This window comes from Octopus sinensis, linkage group LG4, assembly GCF_006345805.1.
Source record: "Octopus sinensis linkage group LG4, ASM634580v1, whole genome shotgun sequence".
NCBI lineage: Eukaryota > Metazoa > Mollusca > Cephalopoda > Octopoda > Octopodidae > Octopus > Octopus sinensis.
Genome location: NC_043000.1, coordinates 2,416,843 through 2,444,342, shown reverse-complemented (window position 1 = coordinate 2,444,342; position 27,500 = coordinate 2,416,843). Strand labels below are relative to the sequence as shown.

At 39.1% G+C, this 27,500-nt stretch overlaps 1 protein-coding gene across 2 annotated transcripts in view; it reads right to left on the bottom strand.

Annotated features, from left to right (window-relative positions):
• Positions 1–27,500, bottom strand: part of LOC115210382 (mitochondrial inner membrane protease subunit 2) — a 646,016-nt gene that overhangs the window by 190,248 nt on the left and 428,268 nt on the right. For both annotated transcript variants that reach the window (XM_029778952.2, XM_029778951.2), the window contains exon 4: positions 2,651–2,716. In XM_029778952.2, coding sequence (XP_029634812.1) covers positions 2,651–2,716 — 66 coding nt within the window. The remainder of the gene's footprint in view (positions 1–2,650; positions 2,717–27,500) is intronic.

Genomic DNA, 27,500 nt, shown 5'->3' with positions numbered 1-27,500 from the left:
CTAAGTTACGGGGACGTAAACACACCAGCATCGGTTGTCAAGCAATGCTAGGGGGACAAACACAGACACACAAACATACACACACACATATATATACATATATATATACGACGGGCTTCTTTCAGTTTCCGTCTACAAAATCCACTCACAAGGCTTTGGTTGGCCCGAGGCTATAGTAGAAGACACTTGCCCAAGATGCCACGCAGTGGGACTGAACCCGGAACCATGTGGTTGGTAAGCAAGCTACATACCACACAGCCACTCCTGTGCATGTTTTAAGTTACGAAGCAATGTCATGATATTTGAATTTTCTTTTATTAAATAAAATTTCATCAAACTACTTCTCTATCATTTATGACTTTATATATATACTTATATATATAGCTGTGCTTGAGGAGACCTATTGAGTCAAGTACATCAATATCAAAATAAATATCAAATGGAAATAGTAGTTGTGATACCTGTGCCGGTGGCACGTAAAAAGCACCATCCGAACGTGGCCGATGCCAGCGCCGCCTTGACTGGCTTCTGTGCTGGTGGCATGTAAAAAGCACCAACTGATCATGGCTGCTGCCAGCTTCCTCTGGCACCTGTGCCAGTGGCACATAAAAAGCACCCACTACACTCACGGAGTGGTTGGCGTTAGGAAGGGCATCCAGCTGTAGAAACACTGCCAGATCAGACTGGAGCCTGGTGCAGCCTCCAGGCTTCCCAGACCCCGGTCGAACCGTCCAACCCGTGCTAGCATGGAAAACGGACGTTAAACGATGATAATGATGATGAATTCGAATAAAGGAACAATAAAATTAACAATAACAAACAACAAGAGGATGTGCATAAGGAATGTATTGGTTTGACACTCAGTAGACAAAGAGAGAGTTTTTGATGTTTCAAGCATAGCTTCTTCAACAGAGAAAGGGAAAAGTCCGAAGAAGGAAAAGAAATCATCAATAACACATATATACACACACACATACATGCATATATGTGTGTATGTCTGGGTTTTTGTACCCCTACCCATCACCATTTGACAATTAGTGGTGGTTTGTTTACATCCCTGTAACTAAGAGGTTTTGTGAAAATGACCCATAGGATAAGTATTAGACTTTAAAAGAAATATAGTGGGTACTGGGGTTGCTTTGTTCAATCAAATCCTTCAAGGGATTTCCCCAGCATGGCTGCAGTCCAATGACTGAAATTAGTAAAAACAGATCCCTGTGTCTTAACCTGCTTCTACACTACTACATTCTCATGTTCCCATATGGTTCCTCAACCCTGTATTGATGTCTGGTTCTCACTACAAAGGCACCTGTTGGCCTCACATTACTGTGTCACAATCCAGTTAACAATATAATTTTTAAAAGATCAGATGTGAAAATTCTGAACAAAGAAGAGAAAAAATGAAGTTCCATCAGAAATAATAATGAAATCCACAGAAAATGAAGATCAAATTTGATCCATGATTATTTCTTCACTCACTTCAATACTGAAACATTTAATATAAGCATGGCTCAGTGGTTGGTGGGTGTTGCACTCAAGATCACAGAATTGATTCTTGAACCAGGGTGTGTGTTGTGTTTATGAGCAAGACACTTCATCTTATGTTACTCTCTAACCTCTGTACAATCTGATTTGTGGCACACTGTGTACCTGCAATGGCAATATTAATTTGATTGAGAAAGGTGGCAAGCTGGCAGAATCGTTAGCATGCCGGGCGAAATGCTTAGCGGTATTTCGTCTGTCGTTACGTTCCGAGTTCAAATTCCGCCGAGGTCGACTTTGCCTTTCATCCTTTCGGGGTCGATAAATTAATTACCAGTTATACACTGGGGTCGATGTAATCGACTTAATACCTATGTCTGTCCTTGTTTGTCCCCTCCGTGTTTAGCCCCTTGTGGGTAATAAAGAAATAGGTATTTCGTCTGCCGTTACGTTCTGAGTACAAATTCCGCTGAGGTCGACTTTGCCTTTTATCCTTTCGGGGTCGATAAATTAAGTACCAGTTATGCACTGGGGCCAATAAATTAATTACCAGTTACGCACTGGGGTCGATATAATCGACTTAATCCCTTTGTCTGTCCTTGTTTTTTCCCCTCTGTGTTTAGCCCCTTGTGGGTAGCAAAGAAATAGATATTAATTAAGCATTAGATCACAATAAACAAATCAGCTGTGTCAGTTTCTCAGCAAGTCATTGCAGTATGCCTACACCAAGAAACTTCACAAATACATCGTTAATACACCCAAATCCACAAGCAGGTTAGTCATTACGAACACAATAATTCTGTGGTGTATGCGGGAGATTTGAAATAAGGACACCTACCTTCTCTTCATCGACAGAGACCTCTCCAGTGGTAATGCACCCCTCCACGCAGCCCAACCCGAATGCTAGAAATAGCAGCTGCTTTTCCCCTACCTTGACAACGTGCTCACCCATCCAACTCTGTTGGTTACCTCGATCCAAAAGGCCCAAAGCTGCCCTGCCTGCGCGCGTGTCACTGCTGCCCCCTTCCTCTTCCGGTCAGCCCCAAGTTCTGGTCAGCTCCCCAAGCTGCTGACGTCATCCCACAAATTCAATAGTTCATATTGGATAAAGATGTCATTAGAACACCCAACATAATCATTAACACAGGGAAATCTTGAAACAACTTACCGAATGTTGTCTCCTTCAAGAGCAATGATTCGTTTCACGAGTTTTTGGTGAGGGTTCCTTGGAGAACTGGATGAATTTTGAAAATGAAAAAAAAGAACAAATACATTAGACAAAAATTGTATAAATGGATATTATTATTAAGGTTTCAAATTAATGGAAAATTTAATTGAAACAACAGTCAGTTGTAATCTTTTTTAATCTGGATCTTAATCTTTTAAAGAAGACAACAAATATTTCTACACTAAGAAGGGATCCATTTTCACAAATTTCTTTAAAAGTCAAAAATATTTAAATCACCATAAACAAAGAAAAGTGTGTGTGTGTGTGTGTGTACACACATATACACACATGCATACACACACACACACGCGCGCATTAATCAAAATGTACAGTATTATAGATCCATTACAACTGATCTTATCAAGCAGTTTTGCACTGGTATTAAAAACAGAAGGTGGATAACAGCACGGTTAAATAATATTGTGTTCTTCAGAGCTGGCACGTCCAGAAAAAATATGGCAACTGCTCTCTGTTATTGGAGGTGAAAAATGACATCCAGTTAGTTTGTGTTATGAAAAAGGATGAAACAAATCTATGGGAGGTGAATTGAGCAAAAATGTCAAGAGTTATATCTCTGAGATGATGTAAGATGGTAGGAGCTTACATATATATATATATATATGTGTATGTATGTATGTGTATATAGCATACATATGTATATATACATATTTATGTGTGTATATATATATATATATATATACTATCCGAATCGTGGCCGATGCCAGCGCCGCCTCGACTGGCTTCCGTGTCGGTGGCACGTAAAAAGCACCATCCGAATCGTGGCCGAAGCCAGTGCCGCCTCGACGGGCTTCCGTGCCGGTGGCACGTAAAATGCACCAATCCGACCGTGGCCGATGCCAGCCTCGCCTGGCACCAGTGCAGGTGCCACGTAAAAAGCACCCACTACACTCACGGAGTGGTTGGCGTTAGGAAGGGCATCCAACTGTAGAAACATTGCCAGATAAGACCTGAGCCTGGTGCAGCCTTCTGGCTTCCCAGATCCCCGGTCGAACCGTCCAACCCATGCTAGCATGGAGAACGGACGTTAAACGATGATGATGATGATGATGATATATATATATATTAGATAATAGATTGTAAAGTATACACCTGATAACTTAATGGTAAAGCATGTTCATTTTCACAGTGTTTGTTGGGTATTTGATTAATGAGAGAGACAAAAGATGGGTTGAAACAATTGTAGTGATCAATAAACATTCTCGTATCTGCCCTCTTCTGTCTCTCCCATTAATGAAATATATATATATACATATATATATATGTTATCCAAGGGAAAGGCAACTGCCAATACAGCTTGGCACCTGTGATGTCACAACTCATTTCTACAGCTGAGTGAACTGGAGCAACGTGAAATAAAGTGTCTTGCTCAAGAACACAACATGCAGCCCGGTCCGGAATTCAAACTCACAACCTCACGATCGTAAGCTTGACACTCTAACCACTGAGCCATGCGCCTTCACACACATTCTTGAAGCTATTTACTTTGTTTTCTCTCTGTCACAAAAATGGTAGACCAATAAATCAGTCCAGTCATCCTAGAAGGGTTAGTAAAATGAACATTTATCAAACAAAATCTTAACAACTCTCCTGAAGACAGTTGCAAATGTTATACACTCAGAGGCCTATCAATGTCTGATAAGATTATCAGAATATATCAGGTGTTGCTTCCTGTTATTATCGTTCCCAAGTAGGCATGAATCTAATAACTTTTAGGGAGGTGTAAATGAAAGTTGTGAGGTGCATGCCTTTACCAAGTGTAGAAACTCTGCCAGATCAAGATTGGAGCCTGGTGCAGCCATCTGGTTCGCCAGTCCTCAGTCAAATTGTCCAACCCATGCTAGCATGGAAAGTGGACTTTAAACGATGATGATTATGATGATGATTTTATCATCATTTTAATGTTCACTTTTACATGCTCATACGTGTCAGACAGTGTCTGTTAAGGCAGATTTTTTATAGATAGATACCCTTCCTGTCACCAAGCAATTCATTTTGTTTCCAAGCAATGTAATATTTCTCTATTTCTGTGGGTGATCAGAAATGTATGACACCACTTGTATGACAGTGACACTCATTTACAACTACCCAACAATGAAAAGATGAGAAAGCACAAACAGACAGAGGGTTCTGTCAGCTTCTGGCCACTAAATCTAATGTAGTAGTCAATACTGGAGATAATGGTATCCACTAAGCCTACCCCTCAAAATTCTGGCCTTGCACTTTGTTCGAAACAATTAATATTGATTTCAAGCTTTGGCACAGGGCCAGCAATTTCAGGGAAGGGATAAGTCACTTACATCAACCCCAGTGCTCAATTGGTACTTATTTTATCAGCCCTGAAAAGAAAAAAAGCAAAGCCAATTTTGGGGGAATTTGAACTCAGAACATAAACATAAGCATTTTACCCAGCATACTAACGATTTTAGCAGCTTGCCACCCTAGAAACAATCAATATTAATACTTAATATTTATGGGTGCAGGAATGGATAAAAACACAGGCATGGCTGTGTGGTTAAGAAGTTTGCTTCCCAACATTATGGGTTTGGGTTCAGTCCCACAGTGTGACACCTTAAACAACTGCCCTCTATTATAGCCCCAGACTGAATAAAACCTTGTGAATGAATTTGGTAGACAGCAACTGAAAGAAACTTGTCATATATGTACATGTGTGTGTTCATGTGTGTATGTGAGTGCCAGCATGTAGGTGTGTGTGTATATGTGAGTGCAAGCATGTGCATGTGTGTGTGTCTCTTTGTCTTGTTATCATGTGCATGCACACTTACTGACACAAACACATTCATACTTATACACAGACATACATTTACTCATACTTGCACACACACACAGACACACATTTATACATGTGCACACGCACAAACACACACACACACACACACACACACACACATACACACACACACACACACACACACACACAAACAAACAAGGCCATATCCTTATTAATGTTGTTTTAACGTCTACTTTCTCCATGCTTGCATGAGTCAGACAGAATTCATAAAAGCAGATTTTCAACAGCTGGGTATCCTCTTGTTGCCAACCCCCTTCTGTTTCCAAGCAAAGTAGCTGGGCAGGTTTCTATGAAAAACTTGAAACAAAGGACTCTGCTTTTATGATGGAACATTTTATTCTTTTAGTCACAAACAAAGGAACAGGTGTGGCTGTTGTGGTCAGAAGCCTGATTCCCAACCATATGGTTCCAGGTTCAACCCTTCTGCATGGAACCTTGGACAAATGTCTTCTACTATAGCCTCAGGCCAACCAAAGCCTTGTTAGTGGATTTGATAGAGAGAAAGTGAAAAAAGCCTGTCGTGTGTGTGTGTGTGTGTCTGCGTTTGTCCCTCACCATCACTTGACAACTGATGTTGATGTGTTTAAATCCCAATAACTTAGCGGTTCAGTAAAAGAGACCGGTAGAAAAAGTACGAGGCTTACAAAGAATAAGTCCTGGGGTCAATTTTTTCAACTAAAAAATTCCTTTAAGGCAGTGCTCCAGCATGGCCACAGTCAAATGACTGAAACAAGTAAAAGAATAAAAGAATAAAATGTTCCACCATAAAAGCAGAGTCCTTTGTTTCAAGCTTTTTCATAGAATCCTGCCCAGCCATGAGAAAATATTACCTATTTCTTTACTACCCACAAGGGAGGACAAACACAGAGAGGACAAACGGATTAAGTCGATTATATCGACCCCAGTGCGTAACCAGTAGTTATTCAATCGATCCCGAAAGGATGAATGGCAAAGTCGACCTCAGTGGAATTTGAACTCAGAACGTAGCAGCAGGCGAAATACCGCTAAGCATTTCTCCTGGCACACTAACGTTTCTGCCAGCTTGCCGCCACAAGAAAATATTACCTTGCTTGGAAACAGATGGGGTTTGGCAAAAAGGGATACCCAGCTGTTGAAAATCTGCTTTTATGAATTTTGTCTGACTCATGCAAGCATGGAGAAAGTAGACGTTAAAACAACATTGATAAGGATATGGCCTTGTGTGTGTGTGTGTGTTTGTGTCTGCGTTTGTCCCTCACCATCACTTGACAACTGATGTTAGTGTGTTTAGATCCCAGTAACTTAGCGGTTCAGTAAAAGAGACCGATCGAATAAGTACAAGGCTTACAAAGAATAAGTCCTGGGGTCGATTTTTTCGACTAAAAAAATCCTATAAGGCAGTGCTCCAGCATGGCCACAATCAAATGACTGAAACAAGTAAAAGAATAAAAGAATAAAATGTTCCATCGTAAAAACAGAGTCCTTTGTTTCAAGTTTTTCATAGAAACCTGCCCAGCTACTTTGCTTGGAAACAGATGGGGGTTGGCAACAAGAGGATACCCAGCTGTTGAAAATCTGCTTTTATGAATTCTGTCTGACTCATGCAAGCATGGAGAAAGTAGACGTTAAAACAACATTAATAAGGATATGGCCTTGTGTGTGTGTGTGTGTATGTGTTCAAGTATGAGTGTGTGTATGTGTGTGCAAGCATGAATGTGTTTGTGTCTGTGTGTAAGTATGCGCACACATAAATACAGATGACATTAGTCAACAAATATCAAACTTATCATTACATGGGAAAATATTTAATACAGCTGCCTTTAACAACAACAGCAACAACAAAAGCTGAGCAAGAGATATAATTTCAAAGAGAAACTTATGTACATAGAACAACAGAGACAAAAAAACACAGCAAACATATAAAACAGGAATTATTATGTGACATAATCCCATATAGCGTCCACGCGTCCACAAACATTGTCCAAAGAACTTCTTCCTTTCACTGATAAGTACACATTTCCATGTATCACACAAATACCATAAAACATTATTTAAAAAAAAATAAAATCTATGAAAACCAGTTATGGCTGTTTGGATAATATAGGCTCACAAATATCCAACTACAAACAAAATCTAGCAACATTTTACGCAACTGCAATAACCCGACTGCAGCTGCAGAAGTACACCGACTCACTCCATTTGTGCATATGTGTATGTGTGCGTGCGCGCACATACATGCACACAAACATGAACACACACACACACACACACAGGGATACTTATACATACACATACACTCACACATACACATGCATATAAATATATGTTTGTTCATTTTCATCATCATCATCATCATCATTCTAATGTTCACTTTTCCAAGCTGGCATATGTCATGTCATACAAAACTTATAAACCCTTTAGCATTTAAACCGGCCATATCCGGCCAAAAGTATTCTGCCTGTTTTATGTTCAAACTGGCCAGATCTGGTCTCTCACACCAACCCTACAATATCGTTTTAAAAATTAACAGCTACCTCATCAAAATCTCATAGCTACAAGATAATGTATGATTAGTTCAAAACAATGTGGATGAAGAAGCATTAATTTTGGCAGAATAATGTGAACACTAAAGGGTTAAAGCAAGTTTTCTACATTAGGATTCTCTTCCTGTGGCCACTTGATAGGACTGGAGCAATGTGAAATGAAGTGTCTTGCTCAAGAACACAGCACATTGTAGCAAATCCACAACAAATTCCATCCGGCCTATGCAAGCATGGAAAGATGGACATTAAAGCAATAACAATGATATACATACATATATATATATACTCTCTTTTACTCGTTTCAGTCATTTGACTGTGGCCATGCTGGAGCACCACCTTTTAGTTGAGCAAATCGACCCCAGGACTTATTCTTTGGAACCCTAGCACTTATTCTACCGTTCTCTTTTGCCGAACTGCTAAGTTACAGGGACGTAAACACACCAGCATCGGTTGTCAAGCTATGCTGGGGTGACAAACACAGACTCACAAACATACACACACACACACACACAAATTATATATATATTTATTTATATATATATATATAATATATATATATATATATATATATATGTATATATATGTATATATATATATATACAACGGGCTTCTTTCTGTCCCTGTTCACTCACAAGGCTTTGGTCGGCCCAAGGCTATAGTAGAAGACACTTGCCCAAGATGCCATGCAGTGGGAATGAACCCAGAACCATGTGGTTGGTAAGCAAGCCACTTACCACACAGCCACTCCTGCACCTACAAGCCATAAATAATTGTCATTACATATTTTTTACTGGAGTAAATTTGACTCACAGCTGTTTCCAGTAGTCATTAGAGGTTTGTTATTGATTGATTTACACAGTCCATTGATCAGTCAAGAAAAATCGAATGACCTAGAGAATCAATGCAACTTTTGTCAGTCATTTTGTTATGGTTGTATGTGGAGTTTTTTACTAATCCAAACAATACTGTTAACCTGGTGTACTAACAGAGAACTTATAAAGTATTCTGCCTGAATTGGTAATCCCTCAATATACATACACACACTTTCAATTTGAAGACTCCACTAGAATGGATGAAAGCGTTAATATATAATATATGATGTATAAAAAACATGTAACATACTAATAAATATCTGTAAATATAAAACCATCCGAATTTCTGAGTACTTCATCATCATCATCATCATCGTTTAACGTCCGTTTTCCGCGCTAGCACGGGTTGGACGGTTCGACCGGGGTCTGGGAGGCCAGGGGCTGCTCCAGGCTCCAGTCTGATCTGGCAGAGTTTCTACGGCTGGATTCCCTTCCTAACGTCAACCATTCCGCGAGTGTAGTGGGTGCTTTTTATGTGCCACCTGCACAGGTGCCAGGGGGGGTCCGATATCGGTCACAATCGGTTGGAGCTTTTAACGTGCCAGCGGCACGGAAGCTAGCAAAGGCGGCGCTGGCAACATTCGGATGGTCTTTTTATGTGCCACTGGCACAGGAGCCAGTCGGGGCAGCGCTGGCATCGGCCACGTTCGGATGGTGCTTTTTATGTGCCACCGGCACAGAAGCCAGTCGGGGCGGCGCTGGCATTTTTTCTAATATAAAATACCTGTACATCATCTCCAAACCTTCTAATATATATATATTACATCAATCCCAGTGCTTAACAGGTACTTATTCTATTGGCTCCAAAAGGATGAAAGGCAAAGTTAACCCTGGTGGAATTTGAACTCATGCTGGCCTCTTGATAAGTTCGATATTTAAATATCAATCTTATCCTTATTTATATAATTTATATATATATATTGGAGGCGCTATGGCCCAGTGGTTAGGGCAGCGGACTCGCGGTCGTAGGATCGCGGTTTCGATTCCCAGACTGGGCGTTGTGAGTGTTTATTGAGCAAAAGCACCTAAAGCTCCACGAGGTTCCAGCAGGGGGTGGTGGCGATCTCTGCTGTACTCTTTCGCCACACCTTTCTCTCACTCTTTCTTCTGTTGGCCTGCTCCTTTAGCCAGCGGGGTGGCGTCATTTAAAGGCTAAAACAATGCAAAGCGCATTGTGACCAGCGATGTGTAACAACATCTGATGGCCTGGTCGGTCACGGTGATATATATATATATATATATATAATATTAATTAGAGACAAAATTTGGATTTATTCCCTAATATTTATTATATATGTATATATATATAAGAAGTAATTGTTGAGATTCTGTGGAATTAGATACTTAAGTTGAAGCACCAAGTCAGTCCGGTATTATCTGCACAGCTGGGAGTAAGGTGAATAAAATGAAAATAAGCAACAGAACATCAAGGGGTGATGCAGTATAACCGTTTCAAGCGGCTCCATTTAATTGAACAATGCAATCATTACATCAATTTAAATGCAGTGCCATCTTCAGCTGCACATGAATAAATGAATAATAAATAAATAAATATATATATATATATATATATATATATATATACATCCACATACATGCACACATATCTAAACACATACACATACAGATATTGTAGTTCACTCTTTGGTTGACTATTAAATACACTGACTATTAAGAAAATCATGTTTTCAACAGGGGCTCTTTAGAATCATAAATTACTATTCTGTTATTTTACTAGTTTTAGTTTGAGGCCATGGAGTAGCACTGCATTCAGGGGTTTTCATCAATTATATCAACTAACCACTATTGTTTCATAAAAGGTCTAAAAAAGAATGGTTATTTGGAGATGAGGCTATCATATTTAACAGCAAATAACAAACTGAACATATAATACTATATCAGACAAATAAACCGCACTCACAAGTGTGAGTGTGTATATATATATATATGACTATATATGTCTTTATATGTATATTTATATATGACTATATATGTATGAATATTTATATGCCTACATATATATATATGTATATACAAATGTATGCATATGTTTATGATGTATACATGTATACATGTGTGTATGTATATAATTGTACGTGGTAGTGTGTGCGAATGTGTTGTAACAGACATTATCGTTATTTTAACATTTGTTTTTTCCATGTCAGCAGGGGTTAAACGAAGAATGGAGAAAAATTAATAAAAAAAAAAAACACAAAATCAAAACCATGGACTAATGCAGAAATTAATAAACGAACATGCAAATTATAAAACAGCAATAAAATGGATGTTGCTTCCTTTTATCAAAATCATGATTATGATGATGATGATATTTGTAGCACAGTAAGGATGTGTGTGTGAGTGCATGCGTGTGTGTGTTTGTGCATGTGCATATATAATTTATATGAATGTATGTGTGTATACCTTGGAACATACATCAAACGATATTTTTATTTTTTATGCGAGGAAAACTAGAGCGCCATGTAGACGAGAAAGCCTTTGAATTGTTCAGAAAGAAGCATTTCCTATGAAAAAACGGGGTAATTAAACACAGAAGTCAGCAGAAAGGGTTTGATGAGGGTGAGTGGGAAGGCTTGGGACAGGGCAAGATAGATGATGACGATGATAAAAATAATAATGATGATAGTGATTAGAATAAGAATAATAACCATTATAATAGTATCAATAGTAATATTTTTTATTTGCCACAAGGGTGACAGATGAAGGAACTTGCAAAGTCAATGTAGAAGAACTGTGTGGCAGTGCCATCTTAAGACAAAGGCACACTGTGGGGTTGCCCAGGGACTCCACATGTCCAGGGACCCAATTTCATCTATGTATGTTATGTGGTTTGCTGTCTATGGAAAAACACTATAAGGCCCAGTACAGTGACTTACCCAGGGGCCTACAATGCTGCTGTGATGGTCCACCTATGTGGGTCACACAGAAGGGGTTACAAAGATAAAAAAAAAAAGGCATGGTAAACAATAATACTGATTTTATATTTTGGTTCAAGGCCATTAATTTTGCAAGAAAGGGTTAAGTTGATTACACTGACCCCAGTATTCAACTGGTAGTTATTTTTTCAACCCTGAAGGGATGAGAGGCCAAGTGGACCATGGTGTAATTTGAACTCAGAATGTAAAGACAGACGAAATGCTGCTAAGCATTTTGCTGAGCATGCTAAAGATTCTGGCAGCTCATCACCTTCAATGGTAAACAATAATAATGTTCTCAAATTCTGGTACAATGCCAGCAATTTTGTGGAAGGGGATAGGCCAATTACATCAATCCTAGTGCTTAACAGGTACTTATTCTATTGGCCCCAAAAGGATGAAAGGCAAGGTTAACCCTGGTGGAATTCGAACTCAGAACAAAAATGGATGAAATGCCACAAAGCATTTGCCCGATGTGCTAACGATTCCTTCAATGGTAAACAATAATCCTTTCTACTATAGACACAAGGCCTGAGATTTTGGGGGGAGGGGAATAGTTGATTACCTCAACCCCCAATGCATATTTATTTCATTGAGGCTAAAAGGATGAAAGGCAAAGGTCTATTAGTAGCTTTCTTTTGAACTTTCTTCTACAGAAACCCACTGAGTGCCTTTTGATTTTCCTAAAGGGGAATCAGGCCTAGTTTCTGGGTTTAATGTGGTGTATGAAGCCCTGAGACTGGCATTGTTGTTTAAAGCTGGGTATGAAAATATTTTCATTCGTGAGATTTTTATTTGGAGTGTTGTTTTCAGGAGAGAGTTTTGACAAAAGTGAAAACTCTTGAAGCACCAAAGACCTAACAAATATTGTTGTGGTGATCAAGACGGTGATAGTGAGGTGGTGGTGGTGACAGTAACGGTGGAGATATGGTTGTGGTGAAGCTATTGTTGGTGCTGAACAAGTGGACATGTGATGACGTTGATGATGATGATGATGAGAATGATGGTATATGTGGAAGAGCAGTGGTAATGATGTTGGTTATTAGTTACAGTGAGTATCTTAATGCAATCTCTATGTAATAATAGCCAATATAAACATTGGTGGGTGAGTGAGTTGGCTGGTTGATTTTTTTCCATCATGCTCTACATTGTATGTAGAGGTGGGAAGAGAGAAAGAGAGAGAGAGAGTAAAACAGAGATACAGAGAGAGAGTTAACATAAGAGATACAAAATGAATGAAAATATTAGGCTTGATGGCAGGCAATGAGTAAATGAATGCTACACACACTCATTTATAAGAAAGAATCATAGATAGAGGAGAAAGAAGAGAGGGAGTGTTGTGTGTGCATGTGTGTGTGTGTGTATATATATATATATATATACACATACATACATACATACATACATACATACATACATACATACATACATACATATATATATATATATATATATATATATATATATATATATACACAAACATACATACATACAAAAAAACACACATATATGTATATATAGAGAAACAGAGAAAGAGGTGTGTGTACAAATTTGTGTATATGTGAGAGAGACACAGACAGACAGACAGAGAACTTGCATAATACAAAATCAACACTGAATGTAATTTTGTTTTCAATTTCATTTTTTTTTTTTTTGCCTTTTGAATACTGTTTTATTTCATTTTATTTTAGGCTAATAAATATTTTTCTTTTGAAAATTAGTATTGATTTCATCATCTTGTATAAGCACCAAGAAATTTCATAAATGTTAAATTATAATTATTGCATGTATGCCAAAATTTTTCTGATATTACCCATGGCGGCAAAAGTAAAGTATATTTCCAAAGTTACCTATCATATAACGAGTAATGCTATATAATGATGATGATGGGAGTGCAAGGTGTATGATAATATATTATGAAAATATGATATAACAAAGAGTAAGAGAGTGAGCGTAGGTTGTTAGGGAACCATTCCACATATTTCAATAATACTCAGGTAGAGAATTCAATTTATTTTATTGACCCCAGGAGGAGTGAAATGATATATATTGAAAGCTGAGGTAGTGATGGTAATATTCCTTGTTGTTAGGCACAGGCATAGCTGTGTGGTTAAGAAGTTTGCTTTCTAATCACTTGGTTCCAGGTTCGGTCCCTAGTGTGGCATGGCTGGCTTAGTTGCTGATGGCTTGGCCATGAAACAGGTAGCAGTAGAATGGATTACAAGATTACCATGATTATAGAGGTTCAGGCATGGCTGTCTGATTGAGAAGTTTGTTACCTAACCATGTGTTCACAGGTTCAGTCCCACTGTGTGGTACCTTGGGCAAGTGTCACCTACTATAGACCCAAACCAACCAAAGCGATGTGAGTGAACTTGATAAACAGAAACTGAAAGAAACCTATTATATATATATATAATCATTTTTTGAGGGAATATTAATCCTAACTTACAGGGAAAAATTCAATTTAGAAATACTAATATAGAAATACTAATATAGAAAAATTAGAAAAATTATGTAATTTTCTAGATGGTGTAATTCAATTGTTCATTTTGAATTGATAAAAGGTGTTTTTTTCTAATTTATGTATATATATATATATATATATATATATATGTATGTATATACACGTGTTACTGTCACCTTGTCTTGACATCTGTAAAATTGTTCTAAGTGAATGTCACTCTCATATAGGTGGCATCCTTTGTTAAGAATCTTCTGTGAAAACATAACTGGCCATGGAGAAATATTATCTCACTTGGAGACAGGTGAAGGTCAGTGACAGACAGGACATCCAGCCATTGAAAATCTGCTTCAACAAATTTTGTCAGACCAATACAAGCATGGAAAAAATGGACATTAAAACGACAATGACAATATGACTAATTTCTCTGCACTTTCAAACACCACTAGAATAAAAAAAAAATTCTTTGCTTGCAAAACAGACGATATTTGATGGTGGGAAAAGTGTCGAACCATAAAATTCTACCTCAAATAATTTCCCATTCAACCAGGGCCAGATTAAGACCCATAGCAACCCTAACCACTTAAAAGATATTCATGCCCACATATATATGTAATTCAAAATATAAACAATAATAAACCGTAAAATAAATTTTTCATTTTTCAAAATGAAACAAAACTAACATTAAGATGGAAAATAATGTTTATTTTTGTATACTTCCACTTTATTTATATTTGCAAAGTTTGCTCCTACTTTTATAAATGCTAAGACTTTGATCAGATCTTCACTATGATACCATAAACACTTCGAAATTATATTTCCAACCATGTAAATTGACTTCAAACATTATTTTAACAAGTTTAAAGTGATTTCTTTTGTGCTGTAAACCATTTATCATTTCTGTGGTTCTCCCTCCCTTGGTGCCCTAAATACATGCTTATTTTGCTTATTGATTAATCCAGAGCTGCATCCAACATATTCCAGCATGGACAAACAAATGTTAAACTAATGAATAAATGTTTTTATATATAAACATCATTATCATCATCATCCGAATCGTAGCCGAAGCCAGTGCCGCCTCGACTGGCTTCCATAAAATGCACCAATCCGACCGTGGCCGATGCCAGCCTCGCCTGGCTCCAGTGCAGGTGGCACGTAAAAAGCACCCACTACACTCACGGAGTGGTTGGCGTTAGGAAGGGCATCCAGCTGTAGAAACATTGCCAGATAAGACTGGAGCCTGGTGCAGCCTTCTGGCTTCCCAGATCCCCGGTCGAAACGTCCAACCCATGCTAGCATGGAGAACGGACATTAACTGATGATGATGATAATTGTTTTAATGTCCAGTTTTCCATGTTTGAATGGGTCAGAATCTGTTGAGGCAGATTTTCTACAGTTGGATGCCATTCCTGTTGTCAACTGTCCTGTTTTAAGTAAGATAATATTTTCCAGTGACCAAACATCTACAAAGATTGGCAACAATGGACACCACTTGTATGACAGTGACAACCACAACTATCACGTGATCTTAAGGGCAGGAGACAGTAACCACATACACACTCATGCACATATGGGCTTCTTTCAGTTTCCTTCAAACTACTCACAAGGTTTTGGTCAGCCTGGGGTTATAGATGATAATTGCCCAAGGTATCATGCAGTGGCACTGAACCTGAAACCATGTAGTTGGGAAGTACCCATAAAAGAAGCCAGTCACATGTGTGTGTGTGTGTGTGTTTGAATTTATATATAAATATACACACACATGTATGCATATATATATATATATATATATATATATATGTATAGTAAACACCCACAAAGTTATCAACCACCTCACCAACAACAACACTGAACACCTTTTTGATCTCCATGTGTCTAACACACGTGGACATGCCTACAAAGTCAGAAAACAATACAGCTCCCATGACTTTCGGAAACATTTCTTCACGCTCAGAGTTGCTGCAGCATGGAATAAACTGCCTGCGTCAGTTGTTGACTGCCATGACACTGCATCTTTTAAGGCCCTCATGCTTTCCGAAATCCGCCGAAACTACACCTGATTATATATACACTTTAGATGAGTTGTAGTGCACCTGAGCACTGTACACAATTATTATTATTATTATTTTTATTATTTAAATATAAATTACAAAATGGGACAAGAACGCAAAAACACACAAAGAGACGACACAAAAAAACAGACGGGTCATTCGAAGCCTCTAATCTTCAGTCGGGAACCGGATCATCTTAGCAATTTCAGCTGATTAATCCTGATATCGCTCCAATACGGCCAGCCCCAAAGAAAAACTAAGCTATGAGCATTAGATTTCTTGGAAAGAGGATCGAATGTATTCGAAACAAGGACAGAATGCCACACGAATATAAATACAAGAAACAAAAAATAGAAATAAAAAACAAGAATAGTAATAACAGGACAAAACAGCGGGTGTCTTACGACTTCAGACAATTTTTAACTTATCTTGGCTGGCGTATTTTGAAAAAAATGCCTTTGCGGCAAACGAAGACAACAGTGTTAACATGGCAGTGGTCAAGCCGAAAAGACCAGTTTGAGCGGCGGCAGTCATGTGAGAGGACAGAAGAGAGAGAAAGAAAAGCAGGGGGCAAGGAATCAAAGAGAGAGAGAAAGAAAGGGACAAAGGCACCAAGGGGGAGAGAGAGAGAAGGAAGGAATTAAAGAGGGGAGAAGAAACAGCGTGCCAAGGATATCATCATCATCATCATCGTTCAACATCTGTTCTCCATGCTAGCATGGGTTGGACAGTTCGACCGGGGATCTGGGAAGCCAGAAGGCTGCACCAGGCTCCGGTCTTATCTGGCAATGTTTCTACAGCTGGATGTCCTTCCTAACGCCAACCACTCCGTGAGTGTAGTGGGTGCTTTTTACGTGCCACCTGCACAGGTGCCAGGCGAGGCTGGCAACGGCCACGGTTGGATTGGTGCAATTTACGTGCCACTGGCACGGAAGCCAGTCGAGGCGGCGCTGGCATCGGCCACGAGTCGGATAATGCTTTTTACGTAGGGGTCCGACATCTGCCGGGTGCCAGTCATAGGATATATATATATATACACACACACACATATGCACCCATGTACACACACACATGCTTATACACATGATGGGTCTCCACACTGTTTCTATGAATCAAATTCTACTCCCAAGATATTCATCAACCTGATCGTGTAATATAAGACACTTGTCCAAGGAGCTGCACAGTACGATTGAACTCAGAACCATGTGGTTGTGGAATGAACTCCTTAACCTCACAACCACACTGGCCTATATTTTACTTGGTCTATTTGGCCTATATTTTCTTAACCTAAAGTACACTTCCATTCTAGGGGCATTGTTTACACTACTATTCCTGTTTTGCTGCTATTGTAATTATTTAGCCCAAGGTCAGACCTGATTGAGCAAACATCATCAAAGACATTCCACCTATGATCATTTTATCCTTTTTCAGGAAATCTAGAACTACACACTCTAATACGCCAGTTGCTTATTTTAGACAGTAAAGTGTAATTTGAAAAAGATTTACATTTAGCTGCTATTTCTAGCAGGTCCAGCAACTACTATGTAGAAACTCTAACACCGGCTCGTTCCTATCCTATTCTCACACAAAATCCCAGACAACATTAATATCCATCTTTTAATGGCCTCATACTGTACAATCATCATTATCTTCCTCCATCTAACAACATATATCCGTTTATTACCACAGTATCCATTCAGATATCTCACAAACTACCGAAGCTAGCAAGTTCAAATTATTTCATTTTTCTTTTATCAATAATTACTAAGCAACATAAAAATGATCTTTTTTTTTGTCCTTTTGTTTGTTTTTTTTACTTTTTAAAAAAAATTGTGATATCCCCCACCACCACTAAGTTATTCTTTTATATATTTAAGTGAGCAGTCCAGTCCATTGTAACATCTTATATATATATATATATATATATAGAGAGAGAGAGAGAGAGAGAGAGAAAGAGAGATAGATGTATGTATATATATATATATATATATATATATATATATAGTCAGTTAGATAGATAGATAGATAGAAAGAAAGACAGATAGATGTGTGTGTATGTGTGTGTGGTGGAGAGTTTCTAGGAAATCTGTTGCACAAAGTAGAGTAGATATTCAGAACCATAGTTTCATAGCAACAGAAGTCCTTACAGATATTTAGTGGCTATTACAGTTAGTATATGTGACTAAAGTAAAGATAATTGCTTATTAAAGCTATTATTAATTGCTGTATTAGAGTGGCGAGTTGGCAGAAATGTTAAAAGCATTGGAAACAATGCCTTATGGTGTTTGTTCTGACTTTTTATGTTCTGACTTAAGATCCCACGGAGGTCAACTTTGCCTTTTATCTTCTTGGGGGATTGATTGGATAAATTATTAGTCAAGTATTAGAGTCAATTTAATTGATCAACATTGCCCCGACCCCACTCCTAAAATTTCTGACCTTATGCCAATGTAAGAAACTATTAAAAGCAATGGATTTGCAGACCCATGAGCATGTCGGCCATAATGCTTTTGTTTTGGCTTTTATGTTCTGAGTTCAAGTCCTCCCAAAATCTTTATTTGTCTTTGAATCATCCAAGATCAATAAAATTAAGTATGTAGAGCCATGTGGCTTAGTGGTCAGGGTGTTGGACTCATAATCATAAGATTGTAGTTTCAATTCCTGGACTGGGTGAAGTGTTCTGTTTGTGAGCAAAACACTTTATTTCCATTCAACTGGTAAAAATGAGTAATTCTGTGACAGACCAGCATCCCGTCTAGTGGGTAAATATATATGCACCATGGAAGCTGGGAAATCAGCCCTTATGTGTCCAGAGGGCTCGAGAAGGATGCTTTATCCTTGTTATATGTTGAAGCATAGGCATGGCTGTATGGTTAAGAAGCTCAATTGGCTACCATGTGTTTCATGCTGGCATAGTTTGACAGAATTTAACGGGCCCAAGGGCTGCATCATGTTTCAGTGTCTGCTTTGGCATGGTTTCTACAGAATATTCCCTTCCTAACACAATATCCTGCACGGCTCAGTGGTTAGAGCGTCGAGCTTACGATCGTGAGGTTGTGAGCTCGAATCCCGGACCGGGCTGCGTGTTGTGTTCTTGAGCAAGATACTTTATTTCATGTTGCTCCAGTTCACTCAGCTGTAGAAACGAGTTGCGACGTCACTGGTGCCAAGCTGTATCGGCCCTTGCCTTTCCCTTGGACAACATTGGTGACGTGGAGAGGGGAGACCGGTATGCATGGGCGACTGCTGGTCTTCCATAAAAAAACAACCTTGCCCAGACTTGTGCCTCAGAGGGTAACTCTCTAGGTGCAAACACATGGTCAGCGTCTGACCAAAGGGGGTCATAATTTAAACACTGTATCGAAAACAACATTATTCAATGTTCCTTATATTTTTTAAAGACAACAGGGCTGTGATTTGAGGGAGATTTGGCTGCTACTTCTAACAGGTCAAGCAACCATGTAAAGGCACTCTCTTTGACTTATAGTAGTTTTAGTTGTTGCTACTGTCATTGTTTAGCCACATGTCAGCACTGATTAAGCAAACCAAAGATCGAAACCATTCCGGTCATGACCAGACTACCATTCTGATTACATGCAAGGACAGCCTTTCCCTTTTCCTAACTGGAATGTTATTTGAGGGAGATTAGGCTGCTATTTTTAGCACTCTGACTGTCCATGCAGAAGCTCTTTCTGCTGAGATTAGTTGTTACAAGTGGTAGTAATAATAGCTATTACTGGTAGTTATAACAGTTATTGGTAACTTTAATAAATATTGACCACAAAAGAGAAGAAAATTTCATTTTGTTTTCATTCATTAAATATCTAATTAAAATATTGGGTCAAATATTTTCTGATTATGTTCTGAAAGAGGAAATAGGAAGTCTGCATTATTGATCAAGTACCTTACTCCATTTTCATTTATTTATATTTTTCTTTATTTTTTACTTGTTTTCATCATTGGACTGCAGCCATGCTAGGGTACCACCTTGATGGCTTTAGCCCAACAAGTTGAACCCAGTACATATTTTAAGTCTGGCACTTATTCTATCTGCCACTGTAAACAAATTTTAAGCCTTTTAGCAGTCAGATTATTTTGTCAAACATAATGCATATTTATTCTCATTGTTTTCAATAATAAAGTATTATCGGCGCAGGAGTGGCTGTGTGGTAAGTAGCTTGCTAACCAACCACATGGTTCCGGGTTCAGTCCCACTGCGTGGCATCTTGGGCAAGTGTCTTCTGCTATAGCCCCGGGCCGACCAATGCCTTGTGAGTGGATTTGGTAGACGGAAACTGAAAGAAGCCTATCGTATATATGTATATATATATGTATGTGTGTGTGTATGTTTGTGTGTTTGTGTTTGTCCCCACCCCTCAATATTGCTTGACAACCCATGCTGGTGTGTTTACGTCCCTGTCACTTAGCAGTTCGGCAAAAAGAGACCGATAGAATAAGTACTGGGCTTACAAAAAGAATAAGTCCCGGTGTTGATTTGCTCGACTAAAGGCGGTGCTCCAGCATGGCCGCAGTCAAATGACTGAAACAAGTAAAAGAGTACAAGAGTAAAGAGTAAAGAGTATCTTGTAGCTTCAAAATTTCAATGATATTCTTTATTCTTTTATTCTTTTACTTGTTTCAGTCATTTGACTGCGGCCATGCTGGAGCACCACCTTGAAGGATTCTAGTCGAAGAAATCAATCCCAGAACATATATTCTTTAAGCCTAGTAGTTATTCTATTGGTCTCTTTTGCCAAACTGCTAAGTTACAAGGATGTAAACATACCAACACTGGTTGACAAGCAGTAATGAAAGGACAAACACAGACTCAAAGACACACACACAGATATATATATATATATATATGACAGGCTTCTTTCAGTTTCTTATTTCTTTATTGCCCACAAGGGGCTAAACACAGAGGGGACAAACAAGGATAGACAAAAGGATTAAGTCAATTGCATAACTGGTACTTAATTTATTGACCCCGAAAGGATGAAAGGCAAAGTCGACCTTGGTGGAATTTGAACTCAGAACATACTGGCAGACGAAATACAGCTACGCATTTCGCCCGGCGTGCTAACATTTCTGCCAGCTTGCCGCCTTCTTTCAGTTTCTGTCTACTAAATACACTTACAAGGCTTTAGTCAGCCCGAGGCTATAGTAGAAGATACTTGCCGAAGGTACCATGCAGTGGGACTGAACCTGGAACCATGTGGTAGGGAAGCATTGTATGGAATCTGGCTGATTTTAGTGTAAAATAGGTAGAATATGTGGCCCAGATATGGCCGGTTTAAATGTGAAAGAGTTAAAGTGATTTTTACGGTGTTGATGATGATAATGATGATGACAATGATGATGACAATGATGGCTGACAACAAGGTGCCATGTTCAGTGGTTAACAGTAGGAGAGACAAGCAGCTGTGAAGACAGAGGCTTTAATAGTTCACACGTGGATATCTAAATTACCAAGAATCTGTACCATAACATGCTCCTGCCCCTTAGTCTGGTAATAGCACAAAATCAACGTAACACAATCACTGACCAAGATGTAAGTCAAAGTACCATCTTGTGAAAACTGTATTTTTCTATGAGAGTCGGTAGATTAGTCGAATTTCTTCACAGTACATATTGATTTTTGTATTTTCTTTCCATCAACAATGAAGATGTGTGTGTAGGAGGGAAGCAATATAAAAAGGGAGACAGTTAAATAACTCAAATAAATTGATAAAAACAACGGATGCAAGACATGAAATTTCCATCTGTTTCTTGGTTGGTTTGGTGAATTTGAGAAACTGCAAGGTCACTAGGTACTTATTTCTTTACTACCCACAAGGGGCTAAACATAGAGGGGACAAACAAGGACAGACATAGGTATTAAGTCGATCACATCGACCCCAGTGCGTAACTGGTACTTTAATTTATCGACCCCGAAAGGATGAAAGGCAAAGTCGAACTCTGCGGAATTTGAACTCAGAACGTAACGGCAGACGAAATACCGCAAAGCATTTCGCCCGGCGTGCTAACGTTTCTGCCAGCTCGCCGCCTTTAAACTAGGTCACTAGGTACTGTGTAGTATGGAGTGGAGGCACGTGGCTTAGTGGTTAGGGTGCCGGCATCATGATCGTAAGATTGTGGTTTCGATTCTTGGACCGAGCATTGTGTTGTGTTCTTGAGCAAAACGCTTCATTTCACGTTGCTCCAGTCCACTCAGCTGGCAAAAATGAGTAACGCTGCAATGGACTGTTGTCCCCGTCCAGCTGGGGAACACATACACCACAGAAACCGGGCCCATGAGCCTGGCTAGGCTTTAAAAGGGCGCATTTATTTTATGAGGTGGCGAGCTGGCAGAAACGTTAGCACTCCGGGCGAAATGCATAGCCATATTTTGTCTGCCGTTACATTCTGAGTTCAAATTCCGCCGAGGTTGACTTTGCCTTTCATCCTTTTGGGGTCGATAAATTAAGTATTAGTTACGCACTGGGGTCGATGTAATTGACTTAATCCGTTTGTCTGTCCTTGTTTGTCCCCTCTGTGTTTAGCCCCTTGTGGGTAGTAAAGAAATAGGTTCTGTGTAGTATGGACCAACAGATTTTGTATATTTTGTTTTTTATTTGTTGTTGTTTTACTTTTCTGATATATCATCATCGTCGTTTAACGTCCGTTCTCCATGCTAGCATGGGTTGGACGGTTCGACCGGGGTTCTGGGAAGCCAGAAGGCTGCACCAGGCTCCAGTCTAATTTGGCAATGTTTCTACAGCTGGATGCCCTTCCTAACGCCAACCACTCCGTGAGTGTAGTGGGTGCTTTTTACGTGCCACCTGCACAGGTGCCAGGCGGGGCTGGCAACGGCCACGGTCAGATTGGTGTATTTTATGTGCCACCGGCACGGAAGCCAGTCGAGGCGGTGCTGGCATCGGCCACGAGTCGGATAGTGCTTTTTACGTACCACCAGACCAGGGATCCTGGCTGGTTCAATTCGATTTCGATTTCGCTTGCCCCAACATGTCTTCACAAGCAAGGGGGTTGGCAAGGGTGCCTGTCGTACGGTCGCATTGGAGTATTTTACGTGCCACGGCCACGAGTCGGATAGTGCTTTTTACGTACCACCAGACCAGGGATCCTGGCTGGTTCAATTCGATTTCGATTTCGCTTGCCCCAACATGTCTTCACAAGCAAAGGGGGTGGCATGGGTGCCTGTCGTACGGTCGCATTGGAGTATTTTACGTGCCACGGCCCCGAGTCGGATAGTGCTTTTTACGTACCACCAGGCCAGGGATCCTGGCTGGTTCAATTCGGTTTCGATTTCGCTTGCCCCAACATGTCTTCGCAAGCATGGGGGGTATATATCTTAAATAAGTTTAATGTATAACGATCATCAAAAATGACATTATGACTATGATATAACACAACAAAAGAAACAGAGACAATTATGGTAACACTGTGTTTTCTTCTTTTGTGAGTAGGTCATGTGATACATTGCCTCTTCCATTTGATCATGAGATACAAAGTATCCTCCAATCAGTGAATTTACTCCAAAGCAATGAAAGTACCATTGTCTTTCATTCATTCTCTCTCTGTCACTTTATCTGTGTCTTACTAACACCTCTCACCAGCTATCATTCACACTCACTCCCCTCATTCTCCTTCACCACCCAGATTTTGAACACTCATACACAAACAAATTGATGCATAACACACACACTATTTGAACACAGGTGAGTGCTTACTGAGAGGGAGATAACTCTTCAGCTTGGTTTCCATGTTTGCTCTTCAAGATAATCAAATGAACAAGGTAGGCAATATATTTACACTGACTAACTTGATTAAATCAGCTTATTTGATCTCAATAATAAAATAGATTTCTTTCGACCAGCTACATGCCAATTTTTGGAAAAGAGAAAGCAGAGTTGATTGAATTAATACTAATATATTATTGGTATTTATTTCATTGACTCAGTATGGTTGATAGTTAATCATTCGTTATCAGTAGAGCAATGTGTTCATTGTTAAGAAACGTTAGACCGGTCTACCTAGCTGTAAGTGAGTATGACCTTAAGGAACATAGAGCAGAGTTCTGAGTCTATGGCCAAGATATTTAACTGCTAGTTGCAAATACATGCCATACATGTATGCCATACATGTGTAGGAAATTTGCCAATAGTAATCTATTGATAACAATCTACCAATAGCAACACATCAACCAACAATTCACCAGTTACAACAGCCTCCTTAAAGAAATGAAAATTCTATGGTCGTGCTGAAAGTATAAAAAGACTAACTTACAATGAAAAAAAAAAGAAAAAAAACTAGGAGTATAAAAACAGCTCACTAAAAGATTCACTACAAATCTAATGAATCTATCATTTTATATTTAAGAGGCTTAACTCATAACATCTCATCTTAGAAATCTTTCAAAATTTTATCGATGTTTTAATATTTTTTTAAATGAATTTTCTGAGAAATAAATATACACTATTTACTTTTTTAACCCTTCACTGAAATCAAGTTATTAATCAATAATGTTCCATTGGTAAATAAGTTATTCGATCAATTGCTTGTAAGTGAAATTTGCTAATCAATGAAATTTTGGTCAGTAAATTGTCTATCTGTGAGTTGTTGGTAAGTTCTCCTGCTGCCTGTACCACAGAATGACACAGTCCACTGTATCAGGCCCTGACCAAGACACTTAACTATCAACAACCCAGTCTACCTAGGTGTAAGCAGGAGCAACACTACAGTGTAATTTTCTGCACTGTTTATGACAAAAACATCATTCAACCAACCTGACTGCCTATCTGTATGTAAACCAAAGTGTGATAGAGTTCACTGTATTATGTCAAAGAAGCTTGAGAGGCGGTTGGATGGAACCTACACTCGCCTCCTTATGAGAGCTCAAAATCTCCCGTGGAAGCGCCATCCAACCAAAATGCAAATATATGGGAAACTACCACCTGTGTCATCTCTTGTGAAAGGTAGGAGAGTCCTGTTTGCTGGACATTGTTGTAGAGCTGAAAAAGAGGTAATTTCTACTCTTCTCCTCTTAAAAGCTATCTACTCGCAATACCAGAGGGCGCACACTCTCCTACCCTGATGTAATCTCCAGGGATACAACATCCAGCAACAGGACCTCCGTTATGCCATGATGGACCGTGAAGTCTGGTGTAGCATGGTAAATTCCATTGTCTCGATCACGGTCGAACAATGATGATGATGATGTATTATGTACATGCCTAAGATACTTAACTGTAAGAAGTTCTATTTATCCAACAAGTATTCAAGTACTAAAGTGAAGTATATTTCACAGTATTCTGTCCATGGTCAAGACATTTAATGTAAACAGTCTTGTCTATCTAACTGTAAGTACTTACTAAAGGGTAAAGACCCCCTTCGGTCATGAATGACCATGGGATTGCACCTAGAAAGTTACCCTCCTAGACACAAGTCAGGGCAAGGTTGTTTATGGAAGACCAGCAGTCGCCCATGCATACCAGCCTCCCCTCTCCACGCCACCAGTGTTATCCAAGGGAAAGACAAAGGTCGATACAGCTTGGCACCAGTGACGTCGCAACTCATTTCTACAGCTGAGTGAACTGGAGCAACGTGAAATAAAGTGCTTTGCTCAAGAACACAACACGCAGCCCGGTCCGGGATTCGAGCTCACAACCTCACGATCGTAAGCTCAACACTCTAACCACTGAGCCATGCGCCTTCACAAGTACTTACTAAAGTGTACATATGTACCTATGGACATGACCAAGACACTTCACTATCCACAGTAAGTAAATACACAAAGTGTGGAGTGATGTAACTTATCATTGTAGTTGTAACAAACAACAGTAAAAGCAACACTTGCGTGAAAGGAGAAGTGCATAATGAGTTTTGCTCGTTAAAGTTCAATTCATTATGTGAGTAAAACCCAAACAGGAGCTGGCACCAATTGGTCAGTTAAGGTAGTAGTCACAATGTCCAGGCTATGGACATGATAATACAAAGTACATTTCATTGACCTCTACAGAGAATAAAATGACCTTTACAAAGAGGTCCTTCTTGTAGGTTGAAATGCTTTATTGTTTTTTTTTAAGTTGAGATCAACTCCAATTCATAGAGTTATAACCTACTCGACTTTTATTCAGGTAATATAGTCCATAGATTAAAGGGACCTCAAAAGGGACACAGCATATCAAGTGCCAGGAATAATTATGTACCATGGGAAACATCCCAGCAAGAAAATTCACCCGCTTTGCATTCCAGGAGACCACCATTTATGAGTGTGGCCAGTTACTGTCAGGCACAGCCAAAAAAGTCATACAAATGAGATAGCTCCCAATTATGAATAACCATAAAAACCAGTCAGAATATCATGTAGTCAGAATAGAACTTGAATCATAGGTGCATAAAACTTAATCCTTAGATCAATGAGGTATTTCTAGTAGAGCAAGAATATTCTACGAGGGGGAGCTGAAAAGTCACTTGCTTTAAGGGTACTGTGAAAGGCCTGGTTGGAGGCCCAACCTTCTGAGTTCTTTTACAGGCCTTAGAAAAACTGAAGGACCACTACAATAAGTGTGTGAACCTGGGAGGGGAATATATTAAATAAAATCATAATTAACTGATCTTCCTGTATCTTCTTTTATCCAAAGCCAGGAACTTTTCAGTACCCCCTCTTATATCAGTCATGGGCAACCTCTTTTGAGAAGCAAGCCGCATGAAATATGGCTCACCATTATTAGGCACGCAGCTCTGCTAAAAGACAATTCAATTCATTCAGCATGCCACTCGGAAAATCCTGAGAAGCACAGATTGCATACATTATCACTCAGCCTAGAAATAGTAACCAAATTTGGCTTCAAGTCATAAAATCATAGCCTATTTGACATAAAAAAAAGGGCACTTCAGATAAGTGTCTTAGATGATTAGATACGCTGTTTAAAATATAGATGAGATGGTCATGGTTAGAATGCTTTTGATCATATCATAAGTTTCCTCATTCAGTGCTCACCTGCAGTGAAGCAACAATGTCACAATAAACTACATTAGTACATATAAGGTAAAATGCTGCTCAGATATTATGATAAAGAGATTTGAGATGAAGGGTAGGAAATAAAATTGTCCAAG